The 17,819-nt window shown below is 38.2% G+C and overlaps 1 protein-coding gene across 3 annotated transcripts; it reads right to left on the reverse strand.

The window, feature by feature from the left end:
• Positions 1–238: 238 nt before the first annotated feature.
• On the reverse strand, positions 239–16,470 carry ptp4a2b (protein tyrosine phosphatase 4A2b). Of its 3 annotated transcripts, none has more exons than XM_035528884.1 (7): positions 16,364–16,470; positions 4,967–5,146; positions 4,439–4,547; positions 4,246–4,338; positions 1,989–2,119; positions 1,535–1,609; positions 239–1,313 (listed from the first exon to the last, which is right to left on the reverse strand). In XM_035528884.1, the coding sequence occupies exons 3-7, from the start codon at positions 4,532–4,534 to the stop codon at positions 1,202–1,204; spliced, it is 507 nt and encodes a 168-aa protein (XP_035384777.1). In that variant the 5' UTR covers positions 4,535–4,547; positions 4,967–5,146; positions 16,364–16,470; the 3' UTR covers positions 239–1,201. The 3 variants fall into 3 exon arrangements, with proteins under 3 accessions (XP_035384777.1, XP_026856725.1, XP_026856726.1); XM_027000924.2 differs by having other exon boundaries at positions 4,871–5,146; XM_027000925.2 differs by lacking the exon at positions 16,364–16,470 and adding an exon at positions 13,197–13,244 and having other exon boundaries at positions 4,871–5,146.
• Between the last annotated feature and the right edge of the window lie 1,349 nt (positions 16,471–17,819).

Here is a 17,819-nt window from a genome sequence, read left to right on the forward strand (position 1 = left end):
TACACACGCTCTCCTAAAAAAAAACAGCCCTACTCAGAAGTTGTCACCTTACAACTGACAATAACATATATACAGATATGATAATAAGAGTCTTGGGTAGCCATACAAACTAATGAGGATAAGGGCTATAAATTATACAAGGTGTATCATCATTGTGGCCATTCCTAATGTGAGAGATTATTCTGGATTTAAACAGACCCACATACCCAATGGTAAAGAAAGGCAAAATAAATCAAAGGGCAATTCATATCAATTTATTTATTTATTAATGTTAAAACCAATATGGGGGTGTTTTCAATTGTGGGGGGAAAAAAAAAAGGGGGGGGGGGTCTCCCACTCCCACATCCTTGAGTGTGCCTATGGGCTAAACAGTGGGGTCACAGCAAGTGTGTATGTTATTGACAGTCTGTCCAACAGCAAAGACTTTTACTGACCCACTAGTAAGGAGTGAGCAGATATAGTGGATGAGAAGTACCAAAAACTATCCACGTATTCCCGTGTTTAGGACGGTCCTAAAGATGACTGCTTTTCTAAACTTAATATTGCACTCCCCAGAGATTCAGAAAACAAGTGAAAATAACATGGCTCCATAAAGAAAAAAAAGTGTCCTTGTCCCAGCCACTCTCCTGCCATGACATGTTAATTATAGTGAATAAATACAGTTGACATTTAAAACCCAACCTGACCCTAAATTAAAAGTGACTTCAAAAAAGGGGTAGAACAGCACTGTATTTAAAAGGGAACATTCTGGCTTCTCTCAACATGAGTTGTTTCAATATAAAGATATTGTCGAATTTATTTTCAGTCATGTATGTTGTTTTGTCCAATTATGACAGTAATATTAAATCATAATCCCAATCATTACACAATTGTAATTATTATATTATTATTTTTCACAATGGATGAATTAATTTCAGAATTAAGAAAAGTAAGAAGCTATCCCATGATTGGACATTTGGGAAATCAGGAGGAACTTCTGTTTATTGTAGCCTATTACTGGTACACTGTTAACCAGAAGGCAGGCTTCTGTGTGCTTTGACCTCTCAATCATACAGCTGGTGAATCCACAGATCAGCTTTCATTCATTACATCTCTGTGATCGATTAGCCAAGACTTGGAGTATAAATCATCACAATAATTACCCACAGCTTGCGCTTTCTCCCCTAAGTGAATTTCCCACTAGTTGTGTACAATTGACAAGTTACTGAATGCAGCAGTTGTGACCGTTGGCATCCTTGAACCGTAGACGCATCTTAGGTCTGTATTTTTCGAGGTAAAGAAGCTGTTTGGAATTGAAGGCTCCACGTCTCTTCCTAAGAAATAGAAAATGCATTGCATTACATTATCGGCATTTTTATCCAAAGCAATTTACAATTATGACTAAGTACTTGAGCAATTGAGGGTTAAGGGCCTTGTTCAGGGGCCCAACAATGGGAACTTGTCAGCGGTGGGGCTTGAACCCACAACCTTCCGCTTACAAGTCAAGTACCTTAACCACTGAGCTACCACTTGTTTGCCAGTGACATTTACATACTGTCGTATAAACTGGACTGCATCCTCGTATTTCATGCCACTCTCAATTAGGGCTAGTGCCACTAGTACAGGTGCTCTGTAGAGAAGACAGAAACAAAGCAGGTGAGACTGTGCTGTCTGAACATGTATAAATTAGCATATGAATCTTATCCTTTAGTCCATGGAATGCATCTGGCATTCTGGCAGATCCCTCTGACACTTTTGAGGAACTCACAGTTACTGGAACCTATTAACCTTACATGCTAAAGGTATACTGGAACGAGCACTCAAGATGCACACACGCCCTTAGTGACTAATCAAATTACATGGATATTTCCATGCCATTAATGTGCAAATTGCATGGAGATTAAAGTTAAAGTACAGAATGATTAAATGAGCAGGACACTATTTTAATTGTTCTTAATAGAAGTAACACAGACTCCAAAAGGTTTGATAATCCTAAAGGTTTCACTCACCGGCCCAAACCTGCCACACAGTGAACTGCAATGCAGCAACCAGGTTCATCTCGAAACTTTGTCTTCAACAAGTTCAGCCAATCATCAACAATCTGGGTGGGAGGTGGAGCTCCATCATCAAAGGGCCAGTCCTTTGAAAATAAAATAAAAAAAATACAGAAAATGTTTTGTTTTTTTTTATTAAAAAAAGTGGTAATGATATTTTTCCACTCCACAGTGTCGGCCCTTATCTGGAAACAGTGATATGCAGTGCAATTACAATACAACATAACATAACTGAAGCAATGATTTGCAAGTTTGAGCTGTGAAATAGTGCCCATTAGGCTAATCTGCAGAGCCAGAAAGACATTAAGATCCACAGACCAGCTCCAAGCTGAAACCATCGGGGGAGTTCTCACGGATTGTTTTTGGGCACTTGGCCACAGAGTGTTGGCTTCCTCCCAGCCAAGTTGCAAACAGAAGAGCAATAGAATATAGAATGAAGGGGAGATGGTCTGAGAAAGAAGGAGGAAAGAGTCCGGAGATTAAAAGATAACGTGAGACTGGAAAGATGAGATCAATAAGGACAGACCTCAGAGTGCAGTGGGGAGGGAGGGAGATGGAGTGATAAAATGTCATTGGGCTACAGGAATGAGAAGGAAAGAAAGAACAGGAACAGGGGAATCCCTGAGACAGGAGGTATCTTGTTTTCCAAAATTATGCACAAGTCTAACGTCATCTGAAGTATTGTTGGTTTCTAGCAAATAAGTCATTGAGATTCTCACTAAAGATGGCTTCACTGAGAAGTCAATTACTATTAAAGAAAGACAGCAAGAGAAGAAAGGGAAAAATGAATAGAAAGGAGTGAGAGGTTGTCTTGTCTCTGTGCAGTTGTCTGAGCTTCAATACTCCTGCTCAGCAGCTCTGCCGAGCCACGCTGCTGGCTTAGCCAGGTTCTGATATGACTTGGGAGTATGGAACTGTTTAAAGCAGTATTCCAGAACTGTTTTAAGATTCCAAAATCATTCTTGCAGGGCCATGACTAAATATCATTTTAGGATATGCGGGTGGGGAGGAAAGTTATGTGGAGCTGTTCCAAATCTATGATTAAAACAAGGGAGGGTCTAACATTTTCTCCTCAAAAACAAATGATACATGTGTATGTATTGTTTTTAACTACTGGCTGTGTTGGTGCCATATAGGACAATGCTCAGCTGAAAAGACACTAGACATTTTCCAAAGGGACTAGCATGACACTTCATGTTTTCCATTTAACTTTAGCTGTGACTATAACAGTGGCAAAGAACAAACGGATTCATGTTTTGGCACTCTATGCAGCAGATTTGTTTGCAAGATAGCAGGTCTATAAAGACCAGGAATTTCTTTCAACAGCAAGACACAGATCACCCAATAGCATTTTCCAAGCATCCATTTTCCAAGGTGTCATACTGCAGACACTTGCACGAAAATGCTTTGAAGTGGACGGTGGTCTGGAGAAACTAGGCTTATGTACTGTTTTAATTGACTGGACCAAGTTCATTCTGCAGAGACCAAAGAAAGCAGCCAATGACAGGACAATCAATTTACCATATCTTAGACATTCCATTGTATGATAATATATATATGGAATGTGGGTCTACCCTCAGGTATACATAGACAATTAATTCTAGCTAGGCAATGAGATAAAAGAGGAGAATGCTTTGAAAGTTTTGATAATGTTTCAGTAAATCAATCTGCATGCCATAAAGGTGACAAAACAGATACAAAAGAAAAAGCCGACAAAGATCTCAGAGAAAACAAAAATGGCCCATTCATAAATGGCCTTTATCCATCTTGTAGTTACTGTTTTGCACCTAACTTGATGCAACTCCCTTCCTCCTCTACCTACACAGAAACTCCCTTAAGTGTGTACTACAATTTACTTTTTACAATTTCTTACTGGGCAGCTATATGTTACTACACAATTAATTCCTTGCCTTGTTTATTGCCATTCTTGTACAGACTTGTGTATTATAAGAGCAAACACTGACAGCTGTTTATGAAGGAATCTCACTCTGGTACATGTCAGAGTTAAGAGGGAGAAATTTATTTCTCTTCTCAGAATACCGCTCCTTTTCCAGTGAGGTTTGAACTGAAGGGGTATCATCTCCTCTCCTTTCTTTTGTTGGCTACAGAGTGAGTGAAACAATGGTGTGTGTGTGTGTGCGCGCGCGCACATTTGAGTGTAATTTGAGTGTTAAACGGGCTTTTTGCAAGAGACTTATACAGCTGCACTTACCAGGACCTGGATGCCCTCTCTTTCCACAGGCGCCTTGTCATAAGTGGCTTCACACACACGCACAAGTGTGTTTACTTCAAATTTCTTTAGCTCCTTGAGGAGAAAAAGTCAGACATGCACAAGTGAAAATTTCTCAGTGTCTCACAAACCTCATGGACAACAGAGGAGAATCAAAAATCAAACACACCCTTACCTCTGTGAACTTGTTGAGTGTTGAGTTGGTGGGGTTATGCGTGATGAGGAACCTCATGCACTCATAGGTAATTTCAACAGCGGCAGGTCGGTTCATGTTGGCGAGACGGCTTTAAAACAATTACAATATAAAAATAAGATTCCTGCTCCTTAAAAAAGCTTTTGGCTCAGATTCAGCAAGGACTTCTAGTAAAAAGAAATAAATTTTAAAAAAGAGCACATGTGAGATGGAGGGCACTGGACTACAGGAAGCTGTAAAAACCAACCCCCCCAAAAAATTTTAAATAAATAGAAATGGAGGATGATCTGGTCCACAGTGCTCAAAGGGTATATAAAAATAGGATGATAAAAAAGGGTTTAAAAAAATCATAAAAAATGAAAATAAAAAAGGGAGACTATCCTTCAGTCATCCAATGAGACAACTGTAGATTACCCCATTCAGGAGAGGTGGGTCTGATTGACTGTAGAATCAGAAAGCTGCAGGAGAGGGAGAAAGTACTTGTTTGTGCTCAGACTGAGGACTACGCACTGTTCCCCGGGGGGGCGTGGGAGAGACAGACTGGGCCCAGTTTGCTATCGGGGGGTTCTGGGTAGCGGAGTCCCGCAGGAGGTTGATGATTCACTTGTTCACAAAGGCGAGGTGCTGAGCCTGGCAGAAGTCTCCACTCACAAACGCCATAAATGTGCAGCTCAAATCTACACAGAAACACTGGCAAAAGAAGAGAAAGGTACATCAGAATTCTCAGTATTGCACATTTTACCTTTAAAGCTCACTGTGAAACTGCTGTTACATCTTTAATCATATGAAGGTAAAATCATTATGGAAACGCTAACTCAAATCAGATTATGTTGTCTAAGATTCAAATTTGGATTTATTTACAGAAATATGATTTTAAATTCAGAATGATTGTGCCATAATTTTCTTGCTTCTGAAAACAAGGTAGACACCGGTAATTGTGCTTCAATTATGCTATTATTGGTGACCAATTGCACAAATATTCATCACTTTATTTTGTATAGGATCACAGCATTTTCTACCAAATTTAAGCTTGTTATTTCATTCTGCACCGAGAAAGCACTACTACTGTATTGTTTACAAACCATGAATCTCTCATATTTCTACTATGTGTGTTTCAGAATCAAGCCTGCATGTATGATTTGTATGGAGAATCACATTTTGTGCACCTTACCTATGAAATCAAGAACAGGAGCTTAATGTACGAAATATAAATGCAACCATATAAAAAAAATCTTATACTTGAAATGGAGAAGTGACTGCTCCAAAATAGTGAGCACACTTGTTTATACATTGTGTGAGTCCAATAAACTGCAAGTTTCAGTCTTTACTGCTTAAATATACAGCAAATTATTTTGACTTCAGTGTCCCCCGAGTCAACATATGTGAACGTACATATGGTGTTTAATCTTGAACGGACTGGTTGTGTGATGGATTTGGGAAGGAATTTGGAAACAGGAAGAGGAAACACACCACAATCCAGCTGCCTAGTAATAATGTTTTGCAAAGGTGAAAGCTATATGGTAAATCCCTAAATTAATTCACTGACAGGAAGCCAGAACAATTCACTGCTTCTACTGTAGTGTGCACCCTACTTCTTTGGGAAGAGACTGAAAAACAGATCAAGATAAAAAGAATGAAGAGACAGTAGGTCTGGAGAAAATACCATTTTTCAAGGCTCACTTGTTTTGTATGATCAGACGTGCCATGCACGGTGAAGTGGACACAACCTACTGACAGATGGGTGTACTCAAATAAGGATGACATACATGCAAAAAACTTGTAATATCTCTATGGCATAACTAACTAACTAGAAATGTCTCTATGGTACACCAAGGTCTTGTCACATACTTTGTACTATGTGCTTTTCTTATCATCTGATAATTACAAATATTTCCCACATAGCTGAGTTCAGGCTATTTGGTATAGCTTTTAGTTGACATTACAATCTAAACTACTTTCAGTTTATTCATATTCCACATTTAGGGAACCCCTAAAATACAGAATACTTAAGCTTCAAAATACCCACATAGCCAAGCAATATTCAGCAGAATTTAAATGTGCCAGCCATCCAGAAGAGATGGGAAAACCATGAGAAAGCAAAAAAGCAAAGTTGGCTTCTGCACTATGTGATTGTCTTTGACAAGTCTCTAAAGTGGGGACCAGTGCATACAAAGATATTAACAGCTTTACGTGTTTTAATCATTCCTTTGTGCCACCCCCCCCAAAAAAAGGTAGCTGCACCTTGACCATTCATGCACACCTACTCACATGCACGCAGAGTTGGACTTTTCCTCCTGTGCCTTTTTAAATAGTTTACTCTCACAATCACAGAATAAAAGGTTGTACTTTAATTACACAAAGTACAGTATTTTTATTGACTTTTCTAAATGAATCGCCTGTTTTATTGATGTATTCATCTGTTCCAACCTATTAAATCCCTTCAAGAATTGTGATGGTTATATTTTGCTATAACACCCACCCTAACAAACACAAAAAAAAATCAGACACAAACATGCACCAGTCATAAAAGTGACCAACTATTCTCATACAAGAAACAAGATCTGTGAAAGAACTTCACATAACTTGGCAAACTGAATTTTAACTTCAAATTAACAAAGAAAACAGGCAGACTCAAGAGTACTTCCAGTACATGCCACTGAATGATGGGAGTTGGGTCAAAGAGATCTTTTAAAAACACTTTTTAAAGAGAAAGCTTAAATGCCATGTGATTACACTGTCAAAGGAGAATTAGACCCAGTCTTCATCACAGAACATGAAGAGAAGCACTTCTTAAACTTGCAACAAAAGGCCCTGCAGCAGTGCTTCAAAGAGGCTAAGTGAGTCTGAATTACTGCTATTCCCAAAGGGCAGCAAGAGTGGCAGCATAAACCATAAAGGTTTCACTCCAGTTTAAATGCATGGGTCTATAAGTAACATTTATTTGACTTTCCATGCAGAAATCGGAGGTGCAGCTGTTTAGATCGATCTTTCAGGCACGCTGCTCTTCTGGGAACTCATGCAAATCACACTGCCACATTTGTTGTAATTACTTCTGTGCAACAAAGATGGGGAGGCAAGTTAAGTTAGCATGAAGAGAAAATGTATAAAAAGACATCACAGTATGTGACCAAGAGGAAATGCTACCCATATTATTCAGGAATTATATTTGTAATAAGGACATGTCAGGGCACCCTAATCGGTAATACACCGGGCAACGTGTAAGGTCACACTTGCGCAATGATTACAAACCCTGGATAATCCCATTTAAACACAATCACACAACTTACAAAAGACCTTAACCTTATTGTATACTAGACAAAATGCTATAAAATTGTTACCTGAAGAGAACATGATGGGTTCATGGCACATTTAAAAGCAACCACTGACAGTGGCTAACAGTGACCAGTGGAACTCAAGACTTGCAAACTCCTGTTAGATTCTGTATTTTTCCCTGTTCAATTCAAATCCTAGCAGAATGTCTTCTTCGCTGTAATTCCATTTGTCAGGTAGACATACTACCTTCAATTTGATGAGTCAGCATCATCTATCTAGACTATCTGGGACTGTACAAAGAGTAAGATCAACCTACAGAATATTAGAAAATGCTACACACCATTTCCCCATATGCTGCTGCAGCCCTCTTCATTGTTTGTGCAAATGAGCTATTTTTCTTCATTAATTTACGTGTTGCCAGGGTTTACTGCGAAGTTCCCATTGTAACAGATGGAGCGAGAATCTGAAATCTAACACTACACAATAAAAACTTCCATAATTTTAGGTCTTGTTCACAACAACAGAAATCAGGGTTTCAGTGACCTCAATGGATTCTTATATAAATTTTATATGGCTTCTATTGAGTTGTGATTTGATGTCTAACAATGTAATAGCTTGTGATTCTTCTGATTATAGCCCATCTCATTTATTCACTGTTGTAAATTTGTGACTTCATCTTGCAAAATCCCACTCAAAAAAAAAAAAGAAAAAGAAAAAAGGTGTGTTAAATTTTTTTTGTGTTGTTTACTTTTCAAAAATGTTACCTGCATGAGGCCCCTGCTGTGTCACAAATACACTTCATTCAGTTTCCCCACTGGTCTCACTCACTTGCGCGCGCGCACACACACACACATGCATGCATGCACACGCACAACAAAAAAGGAACTTCTCAGAAATGACAGTTTCATGTGGCTCCCTGTTCTGTGAAATACAGCTCCTAGTCAACTAGAGGAGAGTTCACTAGGTACAGAACACTGGCAGTCTTCTTTTTGTGTTCCTACTCATTACAGTGTCCTCTTTATTTCCCTTTCCCCCCCTCTCTAAGACACACACCCTCTGTGCAGCTGGGAGAGTGAGATGAACAATTTGGCCTCTCTCCTCCTATTTCACTGGGTAGTGTACAAAGTGATAATGCATGATAATGAAGAAGACTATCTAGAATACAGGGAACACAGCAGTCCAAACAGGTGATAGAGTGTAGGAGAGCGAGGACTCTATGAAGGATGACTTTGTATTTCTTGAACTAAAAGAGTGGGGATTCTCCTTATCCATAGCACATGCTTGCACACTTTAGATAGCAGCCTGTATCATGTTTCCCTGTTCTGGGAAAAATGGAGTTGCATGGTAAATGGAAGGTATCCAAAGTTTGATCAAATCAGTGACTTCTTTTTCACACATTTAATCTAAGATTGCTGTATTATCAAAAATGGTGTAAAAGAACCTGACAGCCTTTCTCCTGAATACCTTGTCCCAGTTTTCCTGGGCAATACCTAGCCATGAGGAAACATTATGAGGCTTTTGAATGGTTAATATGAGCAGTGGTAATTCCTCTCAGATCCCTTCGATTCAAGACACAAATGTTGAAGATCTGGAGCAGAAGTCAGCCTTTGGACTTGAAGCATGCCCAGTAATGAAGGACAGAAGCCCTGACTTCCAATTACAATTTGACGATCCAGAGAAAGCATTTAATGAGGCAGGAAGACAATGAGAGTTGCATTTTTCTAATAGTCGAAAATTTCAAAATAGTTCAATATCATATGTCCTCTGTGCAAGCAGAGTTCAACCCCAGAGGACTGTGCTCTGGCCTACACTGCTTCCATGTGAGAGCAAGTGACCCAGAGCCTGCATAACATCAGCATGGTCTCCTGCCTTTCCTGGACAGGGTTACAACTGGGTGGCTAAGCGTGTGAAGCAGGCTGCATGCTTGCTCGTTCACCCTCACTCAGTTAAGGATAAAGTGAGTGAGATTAGTGGCCTTGGCTGGGGGACAGGGCGAACAGCAGCACGAGAGAAAGAGATAAGGCCCTGCCCATTCACGTCCCCATACACTACTGTTGAGACTAAGCCACAGACAGACAATTCCTGTGAGACATAACTAGTACGTAACTAGAATCTGCCCACTGAATGAATCTCAAACATCTTACCACATACTTGCTGACTAATATAAGATGTCTTAACAGAGGACAGCTTTTTATGCTATGCTTGGTATACAGAACACACTCCACACCCAGAGGACAACTTCCACCCACATACTCATTGAAGATTTACAGAAAACCTTCTCTGACTGGTATGACCAAAGTTGATCCACTTGAATACAAACCAACTGTTTGTGGGTGATGCTTTTTTCCCCCCCTCAGGCCAAGGTGACAGTATTGCCCTTGAGATAGTGTTGCCACTGACCGCTAATTTCAATAAACTCACTAGAAAGGAAAAACCAATCTTGATCATATGTGGTCTGAGAAAATCTGAGGCTAATGGACACTCTTTGCATTCCATTTTTTGATTGTGTAAGGGTTTAAAGTGTAAAGACACTCACAATGTGGCAAAGATCTCTGCAGAATCATGCACAGAGGTGTTACCGCCCCAACCATTCCCTTCCCTGATCAGACAGAGCAAAAGACACAAGCATTGCTAACAGAAGGCAAGCTTAGCTTATTGTCCAATTTTACTAATAAATTCCATTAATAAAAGAGCATGAAAATAGTACACTGCACAACAATAAGTGGAACAAACTAACACTGCACTAAATTATTTCACTAATTGACTCAAATCAATCCAAAAAATCTGGTCTAGTGACTCGTGAAATTTTTTGTTGGTTCATTTTTTCATCTATTTTAAAATGGTGTTTAGTTTAAATTTTCTTTTGTTTATATACTGATCATTTTATCAAAAAAACAAAAAAAAACCCAAATGCTACTACTAAAGCAAAAATAGGTCACAGATCGATCTGTCTAAATGGTTTCAAATAAAGCACCAATAGGTGCTGGCCTTTAGCGTCATCTTAAACTGAACACAGAGGTCTGCCACAGCAAGTTTGTACTATGAAATGTATCACCTATGGCAGATGGTCCGTCACCTGCTTAGTTCTAAGTGACCCACTGCCATGTCCATCATTCAAGGCCTTGGTTCACTATGGCTTTGACAAGACTGTGCAACACCACACAACACTAGGTCACTTGACTACAGAGATGCCACAACACTCAACTCAGAAAGCAGACCACATGTTCCAGAGGATAAAGTCTAGTGCCAGCATGATGAAAGAAGACCGCAGCCAGTGACCAAACACAGTCAGGAAGTTTTACCCCTTCCAAAGGGCACTTATGTACACAAGCATCCAAAGGGCATGCAGTGAGCAATTCAGTCATAACCCGAATTAATCCACAAGCTGTTCTACTTAACATCATTGTTTATGTGAGGAGTACGAATGAAGACACGTTGGCGCAAGTCAAGTAACCACACAGACACGCCTGGGAAAGAGGTAAAAACACACATCTTGCTCTTGTGAGAGCAGGAGCCAAATTTCCATAAAGGTGTCTTCATACAGTACTGGGGAAAACAGGTTACTGGGTAAGATGCATTAAAGCCTTCCATCCCCTTCTACTTTTCAGCATGAACAATGATAAAAGAACTTGGCATTTAAGCAACAACCAGCAGCTCAGGGAAATACCCAAGAGGCCTGACACTAGCTCCAGATCAACACTTACAGGCATTAAAACAGGTCATGTTTAACTAACAGCGAAGGTCAATGAAACCTAACTAAGAGACAAGGAACTTTGCTTTGTTTGCCAACAATAACAGAAACACTTGATAGTTTGAGTTCTAGGTATTCATAAACAATAAAAGGACAATGAGTGGCATTCTTGGAAAAGCTTTTCTTAAGAGACTGCAGACAACTATAGCTTCAAGAATGGATGAAAATTAATTAAGTTAATGCTACCCAGTGATTCTTCTAGTATAGGTTCACTTAGAATGATCTGCACCACCAACAGCAATGAGAGTAGCCACAAAATAAAACATTAAACAAAAAAGGAAAAAGTGGCAGGGACCAGTTTTCGAGTTGAGGCCATCAGTATGGAATGATAATCTATTACTACCAATTTAGACTATGATGCACAGTGTTTAATTAAGGCCATAAATAAAATTGTGTGAAAATGCTACAGGTTCTAAAATCAATATAGGCCCAACACAAACAACATTCCAGTGGCCTGTCACTCTACATTCCTAATGCCATGAATTAGGGGCTTGATCCAGCTCCTCATTTTCTCCTTTCTATTATTTTCTTATGAATCGATATAAATTCTACACACACACACACACACACACACACACACACACACAAACACAAACACAAACACAAACTACCTGATGTGAGCATAAGTAGAAAATTCTCCAAGCCATCATGGTGCACAATGCCCTCCTTACACAGTTAAGCTTACTTATCAAGTACTGGGCCAACCATTAAGCACAGCATGATAAACCATGCTGATAAACCATCAGAAACCACACATGACTGGGTCTGTAGTTTCTCTCAAACACTGTGGTGGCTTTCTGAGACCACCACAGGCTTTAGTCAAGGCAGAACAGAGAAAACACGTGTTATCTCATATATTCTATAAGTAAATGAAAAAGCACTTTTGTAAGTCGCTCTGGATAAAAGCATCTGCTAAATTCCATAAATGTAAATGTTAGCCAAGTAGTTGTATACTGTATGTGTGAGGCAGGGGTAGCATTTAAACTAGATAGCTAAAAGCTAACTTCCAAGTTAGGCAACAACTTCAGCCAATTCTGAGCTATTTACACTGCACTTTACTAGGCTATCGTAAAATTAAGAAACCATAGTACTTACAATATCAGCAAAACAAAGCCCATTTTCTTGGACAATAAGAATAAAAGTCATCAAACATGAGAACATTACCATGGACTATCATACATGTGAAACTGAGCAAATTGGTCACCTTCCTCTGAGGTGTGAACACTGAATAAGAAAACCCTGAAGAAACAAGAAACTCAAATTTGGTCAGTAGTTTTGTACATAGGTAATATGTAATAGGATCCATAGGCATACAGTGGAGAAATGCAGAAAGGTCTGTTTTGTTATTATGGATTCATTTGCCAAACAGTATTCTTGACATGTAATATAAGGCATGCCTGTGGCTCCAGCAATATGTACACTGGGTGAGAGGAAAGTCAAAAGCAGGTGGTTAATGTTCAGAGTTCCTCAGGATCAAATTTGACTATCAAGTGGCCCAACCTTAAGAAAAGCAGTAGTGTGTCAAAAACTATTAATTCCCATTTCCGTATATTCATTTCTTCTGGCTTCACTATAAATTGTAGGATAACTTTATACAAAAAGCTGAAAGCTGTGTTGTAATTTGAGTCATATATAAAAATTAGTACATCATTTTTATTCTGACCACAGACTAATACAGACTATGAGAGAGAAACTGCAACGCAGATGGTAACAAACCTCTTTTGTAAGAGAGCTGATGCTTGCAAATGCTGCCACAAGGTTGGCCACTTCCTGTAAGACACCACTGCCAACAAATAGCATGAGGTAGTATACGATGCAACATATAGAAAGGGAACTTCTTATATATTAAGTATGCTGCAAAACAATATATAAGCACTATTATCAGGACATATTAGAACCGACTTTTTTCTTAAACAGGACTGAAATAAAGCCTTTGTTAGCCTAGTTATCATTACCATTCTGACATGTTCGACAGTCTGTCTCCCTCCCATATCTCATAATACATTGGCTAATATAATGTAAAATGGTACTGTGTCTATAGAGAGCAGCAGTAGTTTGAAGATTATGGTAAAGGGGTGCATGCTGACAGGTGTCTCAGTCAAACAGGTCTCCAGCCATGTATCATGTATTATCTTGCTTCATAAGGAACTAGAAGAAGCACTGTGGATCCTTTTTTAAATATTTTAACAGACAAGCTGAAGAGACAGCAGGGGGAGATTGAGCCACACTGTGACTTGTATGGATGCTTCCAGAGAACACACTCTGAAGTATGACTTGTTCTATATTTGTTAATAAGCCCCTGGATAAAACAAACTAGACTTGGAATGCTAGCAGGAAAGGTAAATAAGACTATGCTGAAACCTATATTAAAATGACTAAACAATACCAGTCAATATATGCTACTCCGATGCAGTCTAGGTTGGCTTTACCCATGTATGCTCGACTAAGGCACCTTTTCACTACCCAGTGGAAAAAGCTACCCAAATAACTTCAGCTTCAGGATCAAAGTACTATATAAAACTAACGGGAACACAAATTATGAAAAAATGGCACCAGTTGCTTTCGGCATAGACTACATAGGGGGAGAGAGAAAGAAGGGATTCAGATTTAGGTATGCACCTGTCCCTTTGTATAACCAGTTCTTATAAAACTGTCCATTAGTAATTCCACGTCAAATTACCCAAGGAAAGGTTTTGTATGTGTCAAAGCAGATTTTTAAGAGCTACTGCATAAGACATCATGAAGAAGAATGCAAACTTTTGAATAGGCTATGTTTTAAACTTTTAGTTATTAGTTTTGTTTGTGTAAAAGTAAAAAACGAAAGGATAGGAATACAAACGTTAATAAAAGTTACAATCACTCTATGTTAAGTGTCCTTTAACTAATCAATGTGAATGTTAGAAAATTAAGAAGTGTTAAAAGATCAGGGCAAATGCCCTTAAAGTTTTGACATAGGATGTCATACCATAGCTCAAAGGTTAGGCCAAAATTTTAATTACATGCACCAATGGTATTAGGTTTATGCTTTGGTGTTTCTTACTGACAGTTAAATGGGTATAAATTTAAATACTTCAAAGTTGGCCAATAAGCAAGGTGGGGGACTTACCTTTTACTGAATAAAGTATGGAGAAAAGCAAAAAACACCTCCATAAACCAGTTAGATGCTTTATTTCAGTCAGGTAGCCTATACACCCACCAATTCACAAAAGCTTTGGCCATTCATTTTTGTGTCGATTATTTTAAATATCCCCACTAACACACCAATGGAACTCATGTAGATATTTGGTTTTAACTAGACTGCTGTAACTTCAATAAAAAGTGCAATAAAAACCAGGTAGACCTTCAAATATTTTATAAGGTAAATTAAATAAACAAATTTAGCTATCCTCCCGTTTTACAATACCTTCCAATAAATCAGACCACACAAAAGCGCATGTGTCCACAAATGAAGATTTAAAGAAACCTTTCATTGTAAGGTAGCTAGAGATCAACCAATATCTAAATATTCTTCGACTTCAGCCCAAATATAATTTTACTCTCTCAGAATATTTATGTTACAAACAGACAATGTTATGGCCTTTTACGTCTGTTAGACCATGCCAGAAATAGTGCAAGTTCATTTTATTTATATAGCGCATTTAAAAACACAAAGTATTAACCAATACACAATACCTACTACCAAAAACAAACTAGAATTAACACAACTGTGACGTTTTGTGAACTCAAGAAACATCTTACCTTGCACTTAAACATTTAAATATATTATTAATGGTAATCCGACTTCGTTCATGAGCGGACACTTCACAATTCACACTTGTCAAAATTTATGCTCTCAAATATAAATATAATATCATGCTCTCAAATATAAAAGGAGACCAAAAGATCAGATAAGTCCTTTCATTTGCACGCCCTGATGTTAAGAAACATAGCCAGCTAAGTTAGGTAAGCTAGATACGTCGTTAGCTACCTGCAATACATTTCCCAACTTTGATCACAGAATCTAAAAGCTATGTAGCTACTGCTAACTGAAGTTTTCCACTACATTTCGGAAGAAATACAACTGTGCTTAACCCTGATTAGATAAAACAAGACAACCAAGACAGCTTGAACCAACAGGCTTGGAAAGAGAAAACTAGCTAACTAACCTAGTTACCTAGCTAGCTGACATTAGCCGTCCGTTGATGTGCAGGTTACCCACCGGCTGGGGAGACCGGTGTGACGTAAACGACGCTGACTTATCTAGCTAGTGTGGTACCTTAACTAGCACCATTTCTAACAACCGAAAAGCATGAAAACACACAAACTGTTAATGCAAACGAACGTCAGAGCTAAATAGTTAGAAATGACTCCGTAGTAAACAATACCCGACACGTCGATTTTACCAGTCAGTCAACTAGCTGGCTATTTTGGCTAACTAGCAAGCTAGGTTATCCATCCATCACCTATCTTACCTTGCGGAACGCATGTCAGGAAGTGTTTAGCAGCTAGCTTGACTACTGAGCCAGCTAGCCTGACATTAAGAACACAAAAGACAGAGATCATTTTTAGTAACGGACTCACACATGGCAAGGTTAAGATTAAAGGCTGCGAATCGTGGTGTAATATATATAACCCTGTGGACTGTGTTGAGCGTGCCAGCTGGCTAGCTAGAGCGTTTCTGCTTCTGACACGTCTTGTGCTCGCAAATGGCTGCCACACCACATTTCAACGTTAGCCTCCTGGCTGGTTAGCTAACCAAATAGCAAAAGATCGCTGTGCGGCTAGGCAGCAACCCGTACACTTGCCATACGGCTCCGAAGATACTGTCAGAAAGCATTAACGTACTTAAACGATTTTGTGCAATATTTACCAAAGACCGAACGACGCAAACTATAACTACTTACAAAGAACAGGCTGAACATTGAAATCCCGTGACAATCCTGGAGAAAGTGGATTGGAACAGTAACTGCCGTGAGGGCTCTTCTTCCTCTTTACACATGCAAAACTGAGTTCTCGTCAGAACGTCGTAGGGAGGAGCTACTATATGTGCCGTGACGTCACAACTACGCAAACCGAATGTTGACGTCGCTGCTGTTATGCAAGCCCGTCTTAACGTTTATTTGTCTGATCCATAGACTGTTTATACCGCCCGTGGTCTGAACAGATTTACAATACAGATACATCATGCAGCTTTAAGATGCATGTAACTACATTTAGTTATCTATAAATACATTTTGACTAGAAAGAATTATATCAAGTTTGCAGTTAAGTTTGCTTCAAATCAAGATATTTGCAATTCATAAATTAAATGATATTTGCAATTCAAAATTAAATGATCACTAGTCATAAAGCACATTAGAGAGATGTCAACTTTAAATCTGATTAGTCACAAGGGCAATTAAAGATATCTTAAATTTCATGATTTAAGATATATATATATATATATATATATATATATATATATATATATATATATATATATATATATCTTTAAACATGTGAAAATAAGCTGTCATTAATGTGAATTAAATTTAAGATATCTTTATTGTAAGTTATGACTAGGCAAAACTGAAGTAATGATATTCCAAGTTGAATTTATCATTCTAAAGTCCTTTTAAGGTATGTCCAATGAAATTATGGATATCTTGAATATACTGTTAACTAGATGTCTCTTGTATCTCAGATATCATGAATAATCATGAACCAAAGTTTTTTTTAGGTCATGGTGTGCCTCTGAATTTGGCTATTCCTTGTAAATTTCTCGAATAGCCTCAACTGAATGTTCTGCACAAATTCCACATGGATGGAATCTTTCAAGATTGTGGCATTTATCTTTTCAAGAATAGCCTTTTCTAAACTTCTACATAATACTGATAAGAAAATCAGGACTGATAGATTGCGTCAATGATTTTCATCCAAAATAATGTTCAAAGCTTGTCAAAAGGCCAAAAAATGCTCCAAAAGTATCTGATATCTTGACTTTACAGAACAGTAAATAATAAAAATCATGATTTGATATGTATATTATTTCTATTATTTGCAAATGCTTTTTAAAAAAGTATAAAAATATTTTATGAATTTTATGATATATACTGTTTTGTATATATTATGTATAATAGATATTATATAAGATTAATGATGTATAATATATAAATGTGTATTATATATTGCTTTTCTTAATAGGCTACACAGAACAGATGGACTGAGTCATTATCTATGACTTTAGATCAGGGTTACTTTCCCATTCAGAAGCAATGCTATTTGGACAGAGGTCCTTCATCAGTTGTGCAGCAAAGCTGATGATTGTGCAAGCAAAGATTCCAGGTGAGTAACTGTAGTTTACTGTAGTAAAAAAAAGTA

Source organism: Electrophorus electricus, chromosome 8 (genome assembly GCF_013358815.1).
Source record: "Electrophorus electricus isolate fEleEle1 chromosome 8, fEleEle1.pri, whole genome shotgun sequence".
In the NCBI taxonomy this organism is placed as follows: Eukaryota; Metazoa; Chordata; class Actinopteri; order Gymnotiformes; family Gymnotidae; genus Electrophorus; species Electrophorus electricus.